This window comes from Zea mays, chromosome 7 (assembly GCF_902167145.1).
Source record: "Zea mays cultivar B73 chromosome 7, Zm-B73-REFERENCE-NAM-5.0, whole genome shotgun sequence".
NCBI lineage: Eukaryota > Viridiplantae > Streptophyta > Magnoliopsida > Poales > Poaceae > Zea > Zea mays.
Genome location: NC_050102.1, coordinates 174,324,610 through 174,332,750, shown reverse-complemented (window position 1 = coordinate 174,332,750; position 8,141 = coordinate 174,324,610). Strand labels below are relative to the sequence as shown.

The window sequence follows — 8,141 nt, the reverse complement described above, 5'->3', positions numbered from 1 at the left end:
CGCCGACAATGGTGTGTTTGTTTTTTTACGAGAGCACCAAAAAATTTGATCATTTGATCAACCATGGTATTTTTTTACGAGAGCACTAATTTTTTTGGATGGAGGGAGTAGTATTCAAAGAAGAGCCTTACATGCAATTTCTTTTGTTTGAATAATGTTTTCAACTTAAATTCCTTTTTTGCATGCGTGACATTTATTCTTCGTAATATTTTTCCAAGTATCTAACTTGTGAGTCATTTTTATAAACCAACGACAAACATGAATTCATGTTTCTTACTTGAAAACCCCGAACAAACACCATTAGCAGGAGGCACTCGTGTCGGGGTCACTCATCGACGACAAGAAGAAACTTGGCGATTGCCGGTTCGACCTCTAGAAACAGTCTTACGTGGCCGCATGTGCCGCTATGTACGACAAGCTCTGGCGCAGCTGCCACTTGGACGCGGTGCAGAGCTGCTGCTCCGCGCTGTCCATCGTCAAGCGGGGGGGACCTCATGGTCGTCGCCAACGTCGGCGACTCTCGGGTTGTTCTGGGCACCGCATTCGACGACGACACCATCACGTCGTCCAACTCATCGTCCACCTGAAGCCCAACCTGCCACGTAAGTTGCTACTGACTGGCTATGAATTCTTGTGCGCTGAGACGATGACCGTTGCTGACGTTGTATGTAGAGGAGTAGCGCATCGGGTGGTGCAACGGCCAGGGGTACTACCTTGCTGATGAGCCCGGGGTGCACTTCGTTTTACAGCCCAGCCAAGAGTTATCAGTACTCGGTATGTCGCGCGCGTTCGACGACTACTATATCGAGGACTGTGGCGTCATCTTGGCGCCAGAGGTGACGCAGAGGAGGACCGACAACAATGAGCAGTTCGTCATCCTCGCCACCGTTGAGGTAGCTTTTGTGCCGGCTTGTCTTTAATTCTCTCGCAAACACACACTTGCCTTTTTGTTTAAGCAAAAGCGTATGGTGGTACGTGTCTGATGACTAATGATGTACGAGGAAATTTCTTCCGGTATGTGTGGAACGTGCTCTTCAATGATGAGACCATGTAAATCGTGACATATATCGAAGTCTGCATGATACTGATTATTGAAATGTAGTGGTAAAACAGATAGATTATAAATAATAAAATTTATGTATGGCCAGAATCATAAATTGATTATGAAACATTTTTTCATAACGGTATAACACACATTTTGTATATAAGTTATCATAGTATATTGGTATTATATATTTCCGTTACAACGCACGAGCATTCAACTAGTATACAGTGAAGCTCGTGGAGACGTGGAATACCAGTTAAATGACGCCCCATCTTATTCATAGTAAAGTTCGCTCGTAGCTAACAGTCTACAGAATTGTTAGATTTGGCTATTTAAACCAAATCAATCCAACTGCTCGCTTGGCGAGATGGAATACACGACATATATCAAAATTGTCCTATATACCTCAACAACGTGACTTATAAAATATTCTATAATTTAAAAATGAGTATATTTATAGAATTTAGGGCACCAACAAAATATTCCGCTCTAACATTAAAGTCTCAAATCTAGATTATATGTCGGCCCACTATGATGTAGTATATTTGATGTACTTGAGAGGGCGCTATAAATTTTTGACCAAATTTTATGAAATGAGACACTGTTGGAGTGGTTTTTTCCGTAGCACCCCATATTTCAATTTGATGCAATAGTTTGAGGTATTGTTGGAGATGCTCTAAACATATTGGTCCGTTGATTTTTTTTGTTTCTAAGGTTCTCTGACTAAATTTTGGTCTACAACACATTAGATGTTTATATGCTAGTTAGAGGTATCAAATATACTTTAATTATAAAATTAATTATGCAATTGAGAACTAAACGATAAGACAAACCTATTAAACCTAATTAGTTCATTATCCGTTCATAGATGTTACAATAAATATTTGCTTATCATAAATTAATTAGATTTGATAAACTTGTCGCGTCGTTTTGTTTCTAGATGTATAGTTAGTTTTAGTTTTATGATTAAATTATATTTAATATTTATAATAAATATTTAAATATTCGATCTAACACTAAACTAAACTTTAGTTCCAAATAGGCTTCTAGAGTGCAATACGGATAAGAACACTAGCGCCGAACAGAAACTTCCCTCTTCACCCCGCGCGAAACTGGCAAGCCCAACTCCCTAAATCATTCTCCACGAGACCACGATGCCTCTTCCATCACCGCTCTCTACTTCTCCTTCGCCTGCAAGCCAGCCAGCCTCCATTCGCGTGGCCGCCAAAGGCGCCAACCGCCGGCGAGCTATGACACCATCGGTCTCCTGCCCGGTCAAGTGCCGCCCCCACCCCTGCCTTGCCCCGCAGCCACCAGCGCCATCACCGGAGCTTCTCGCCGCTCGCGGCGCCCCGATCGCCGGCGAGCTGCGGGCGTGCCGGAGCCCTCCGTACTTGCCTCTCTCGCGCTCTGCCGACTCCTTGGAACTCCGGGCGGCGTGCCGCGGCGCTCCGCCTGCCAGCCGAGCCCGTGCTGCCGTGGCGCTGGGCGGTGACGGCCCGTCCGCGGCGCTGATAGCCGGCGCACAGTCGCGTCACGCCATCTTCCGCGACGAGCTCGTGCGGAGAGCCTTCACTGCCGCCGAAGCGGCTCACCGCGGCCAGGTACCCGATCGTGTCCCGGTTGCTCGCATTTGCATTTATTCGGTCATGGTCTGGGTCTGGCACTCCAAGCTGCTGAAAAGTGACGGAATTGCGTTCGCTTGAATATGCGATTGGTTCCCCAAGGTGCGCGCGAGCGGCGACCCGTACCTACAACACTGCGTGGAGACAGCGGCGCTGCTCGCGGAGCTGGGCGCCGGCCCTGCCGTCGTTGCTGCCGGCCTGCTGCACGACACGGTCGACGACGCGGGCCTGGGCTACGGTTTCATCTCCGAGCATTTCGGTGCCGGTGTCGCCGACCTTGTAAAAGGGGTAATTACTTTGATCCCTTTCGATATGATTGTCTGGGCACAGGCGATAGTGATGCCTTGATTGTATAGATAGTACCCGATATGAGTATAATTCAACTATACAGTAACCTCTTAAACTTGGCCTCCAGACAACAAGATAATAATTTTGCTGAATGGTGGAGAAAGGTTTCGAGAAAATATCAGTAAAGAGAAAAGAAAATGATTGAACTCCCTGATCATCTTAGCCTGGAGTATATGGAAGCATAGAATTAATTGTATTTTTAAGACTGAATCTCCCTCTGTTAATCTGATTTTGTCTAATTTTAAGGATGAGCACATCAGCACAGCCTGTGGTGCCTGGATGGAGCCAAAAATCTCTAAGCCTTAGACATTTGTGGAACTAATTAGTTTCTGTTTTGGGTCGGGCTAGGTGTGTTTTTTCTTTCTGTTGTCCTAGAGGTGTGTTCCCTTCTCTCATGATACATGACCTCCGTATGAGAGCTTTGGGGTTGTATAGAGGCCTTCTTTCTCTCTTTGATTAATGAAACACAGCTCTCCTGCCCTTTCTAAAAAAACAACTATACAGTAACCTTGTTGAATTTAACATTGCTTGTGAAGCCTCCTTTATTGCAGGTAGTACTACTATTCCACATTTACAACCATATATCAACAACATAACAAAATCAGAGTACGTCATCGATGCCCTGCACTTGAGCATAACATAAGCGGCGCAGGAGTGCAAGATCAGATCACAAGCGACTGCAGTCCTGCAAAGAAACCTTCTCTCGGACTCCTCTAGTTTTATTTCTGGTATTTATTGGCTTAGTCGTATTCGTGACTGGGAATTGCGTGTTGCCATGTCTCTGATTGTGACTGGCAGAACTTATTGATCGTTACTTCGTTCATGGAGCTTCTAGAAAGGGTCCTTGTTGTGTCTATCCCAGTATCACGTTACTATCACCTCTACATTATTATAATGGGCACTTGCTGAATCTAGTGTAATGTAAAATCAGTTCCTGGTGGGTTAGCAGATCCAATCAGCACTGTGCTGTATGATGCTTACCTGTTTCCATTCTTTCCCTTTCGTTTTCTTTTTTAATAGAATGATTCGTTTATGGTGTCACACCAATTTATTTCGGGATATGGAAGTCTTTTGTTTTGTTTATTGTGCTCATGAATGATATTTATTATTGGTTGTCTAAAGTCCACATTTACAACTAATATATGCAGAGGAAACTTCAGTTGCTTGTGACATCTTGGCTTATTCTTTTGGACACGATGAGGATATTGTGTCTCGTACCTTCATTTGACTAAACAATGGTTTTGTTGCCTTTTTTGTAGGTTTCAAATCTTAGTCATCTGAGCAAACTGGCTCGTAGAAACGATACAGCCAGTAGAATTGATGAAGCTGACAGATTACGTATAGTCTTCCTTGCAATGGAAGATGCAAGAGCTGTGCTCATTAAGCTTGCTGACAGGCTACACAACATGAGGACTCTGGATTCTTTGTCCAAGACTAAACAGCAGAGCGTTGCAAAGGAAACGTTGGAGATATTTGCTCCCTTGGCGAATCAGTTGGGCATCTTGAATTGGAAGGAACAACTTGAAAACCTGTGCTTCAAGTATCTTTACCCAGAAAATTTTGATGAACTGTCAACAAAACTTATCGAGATCTATAACATAGATATGATTGCAGCTGCAACAAGACGACTTGAACAAGCCCTTCAGGTGAGAGGACTATCCTATTATGCCATATATGGGAGGCACAAGAGCATGTACAGCATCTACAGAAAAATGGCAAGGTAATAGAGAGTACTCTGCTTTTAATTTTGTCGGTACCACTAGAATGAACAAAACTTTTTTTTTCTGTTGTTACGTAATTCTGCAATTTATTATCCCTTGTAAAGAAGTCCTGGACAAACTTTACTGAACAATCTGATGAAGATGAGAGCCTGAAATGTATCATTGAATGTGCTAATGTGATTTCGCTTCATTTTAGGAAGAAGCTGGTCATGGATAAAATTTATGATATACATGGGGTGCGTGTTATTCTCGAGAATAAGGCTGATTGTTTTGCCACATTAGAGATTATCCATCACCTATGGCCTAGAATTCCTGGCAAGTTCAAAGATTATATCAACAGCCCCAAACCCAACAGGTACTACTTTGTAAATTCATGCTAATTACTCCCTCCGTTCGAAGTTATAGTTCACTTTGGCTTACCCTAACTCAAGCTTCTCTAACTCCAACCAAGTTTATATAAAGATGTATAAACATTTATACCATCAAATTTGTTTAATTAGATTCTCTATGAAATATGTTTGGTGGTGCATTTATTTGAACTCGTAGATATTAAAACATTTCTTTTTAAAATAGTCAAAGTTAGATAAGTTTGACTTAGTACAACGCTGAAGCCAACTGTACTTTGGAACCGAGAGAGCAATATGCAATAATGTAAGCTGCAATGCTTACTGAAGAATGTTTGCTAACGTGTAGGTATCAGTCCCTGCACACGGTTGTTCTCACTGAACAAACGCTGCCACTCGAGATCCAAATTCGTACGAGGGACATGCATTTGCAGGCGGAGTTCGGAATTGCTGCTCATTGGAGATATAAGGAAGGTGAACGGAGTTGCTGCACCTCTGTTTCTGAAATTGTTGAGTGGGTCAGATGGGTTACATGGCACTGTCAAACTCTGAACACAGGCTATCCTTCATCACTTGCATGTGATGCTTCATCGAAGGAAACGCACACTATCCCATCTCACTCTGACGCCTGTCTGTTGTCCTACTCAAAACAATGTGATCACAAAGGGCCCGTACTTGTAATACTTCTGGAGAATGAAAAGGTATCTCCTATCTTTTGACGTTGTATCTTCTGATTAACCACAGAGGTAACTTTTTATGTGTTTGCAGATGTCAGTGCAAGAAATCCCCCAAAATTGGACGATACTGGACCTACTGAAAAGGTCTTCAAACTATGGGATGCCGTTGAGGCTGAGGCTGAACTGCCATGCCGTCCACAACTGGAACCAGGAGCTAAAAATGGGCGACGTGCTTGAACTGATCCCTTCGACCCCATGCAAATCCAGAGGTCACACGAGGGAGCTCCACCAGAAGTTTGATCACCGTCTCGCCGTTTCCCAGTCCTGACAGCCTTAGAACACCGTACCTTGTAAATACATGACGTGAACCCATATAAATCATCTGAAGTTTAGATTTCCCCTGTGCAGACAAAATAGAGATGAGGAGTCATCAAAACTCTGTAACCGTCGTATACTCATTCAAGCCAAAACAAGACAGCATGTAATGTAAATCAGTATATACATGATACACATGGTTTTAGCTCAGGAAATGACAATATATACCGACGACGATGCGCTTACGGTTTTTAGTAGCAAAAGGACCTTTTGTCTTGTGCTTAAACTTTCTGTCTGCGCTGTTTTTTCTTCTCCATCCTCTAAAACCGTGTCCAGCAGGTTATCCATCATTTGTTATCTAAAACATTGTTTTTGTACTATAGAATGTATTATTTAAATAATGGAGTTTAAATATGGAGACAGAGATGAGTAAGCGGCTGCTAGAGATAGTCTAGGCATAGCTCCTGCTCCTCTTCTGCTCAGGCCTCAGGGCAAAGAACTCGAACAATGGTGAAATTTGGCCTGTTCTTTTTAAAAGAAACACGGCAACACCGCTATGCATCTGTGCATAACTGGTCAGCTGCTATTCCTGCTGAGGTGTGGATTCTGTAAGGCCAGAATACATTTTTTTCTGTATATAAAAGAAATCCTGGAAATTTTAAATGCCTTGGTTAGTGTCGTATACATAGCACTCGCTGTCTATGTCATCTAGCCTGTTGGAATTAGTCATTACCAATAGTTGAGCTTGGGTTATCCGATGTGGATATATCCGGTGTGACATCGGAGACACTGGTGTGTTGTAACACCGTTCGGGATGCTTTACAACCTCTCTGTGTACCTTGTCTGGTCGGATATCTGGCGGTACACTGGATATGCTTGTTGAGTTGTGGACCTCCTCAAACATGACACATACTTCTCTGAGTGTCGTTGTCGTATCAGGTGTACGTTTGGTGCTCTATTCGGTGCATACCTGTGTGTCCGACACACTCTTATTCTTTAGCCATTTCTTCGGTACATGCGTCATTCCTATTCGATGCTCTGTCCGATGTACCACCGGACACGTCTGGTGTCTGGTGCCGCTAAACAGACTTTTCTTTGTTCCTTTACGTCTACTTCTTTCATCTTATGTCTTGCACTCTTGTATTATTTTGATAGGTATTCAATGAGTACTCTAATATATTGTGTCTTGGGCTCTTACATTGGTCGTCGTCGTCGAGCACCAAAATCAATAGTTAAATGTGTCGCGGTCCATTTTTTTTACAACAGGCACATATGAGTTAGATATAGAATCGGATTTTAAAACGTATTAGGATACATAACACATGATATAAACTCCATCCTAATACACAGACATGTTTGTTAGTAGTTATAAGAGCTGGAAAATGGAGGAACCTGTAGTAGTGTAGTGTCAATGAAGGGACGATACGGGAAATTCATTTTCAAAAGGAAAAAAAAAATCTTGCATTGCATACGTCGCATGGGAGAGAGAGAGAAAAAAATAAAAAACATTCGACGCCTGAGAGATTCGAACTCTCGCGGGGAAACCCCATGTACTTAGCAGGCACACGCCTTAACCACTCGGCCAAAGCGTCGTTGTTGTCTTGCAACTGGTATATTTGTTATAGAATTTTGCAATACTCGGAATACTCACATCACTTATAGAATGGTGAGCTCGGTGCATCTCAGAGAATACCAGTACGAGTCGCTGGTGGTGCACCGCTTTGAGGAGCTCGCCCACCGCTTCGCCGGCGACGTGTTCAGTTCCGAGCGTCTCTGTGCAGCCACCTGGTCGGTAGTTGCAAGAACATGAGATATTCAGAGTTTCAGACGTGCAGTATTCGGCAATTCTAGCCAACAGTGTGTGCAAGGAATGCCACTAGCAAAACTCTTCCATGATGATATGAATTCCAGTCCTTGGGGGTGACCCGGCTAGGGTAGGTTGTTGCTAGAGATGGCCAAACGGGCCGCTCGGCCCGGCCCGGTCCAGACCCAGTGAAGCACGACCTGTTTTGGGTCCGACCCGCCAGGCATGGTTAGGAAACCGAATCGGGTCTTCTAAGCCCGTG

The 8,141-nt window shown here is 43.6% G+C and overlaps 1 protein-coding gene and 1 non-coding gene across 3 annotated transcripts; one reads left to right on the top strand and one right to left on the bottom strand.

Moving 5' to 3' along the window:
* The first annotated feature begins 2,103 nt into the window (after window positions 1–2,103).
* LOC103633415 (uncharacterized) lies at window positions 2,104–6,338 on the top strand. 2 transcript variants are annotated; one of them, XM_008655115.4, is made up of 7 exons: window positions 2,104–2,649; window positions 2,773–2,958; window positions 4,278–4,738; window positions 4,936–5,094; window positions 5,433–5,557; window positions 5,642–5,784; window positions 5,852–6,338. In XM_008655115.4, the coding sequence occupies exons 1-7, from the start codon at window positions 2,200–2,202 to the stop codon at window positions 6,086–6,088; spliced, it is 1,761 nt and encodes a 586-aa protein (XP_008653337.1). In that variant the 5' UTR covers window positions 2,104–2,199; the 3' UTR covers window positions 6,089–6,338. The 2 variants fall into 2 exon arrangements, with proteins under 2 accessions (XP_008653337.1, XP_008653336.1); XM_008655114.4 differs by having other exon boundaries at window positions 2,115–2,649; window positions 5,433–5,784.
* A 1,247-nt stretch (window positions 6,339–7,585) lies between these two features.
* Window positions 7,586–7,667, bottom strand: TRNAS-GCU (transfer RNA serine (anticodon GCU)). The gene has a single exon. It is a non-coding gene; the product is annotated as a tRNA-Ser (tRNA).
* Between the last annotated feature and the right edge of the window lie 474 nt (window positions 7,668–8,141).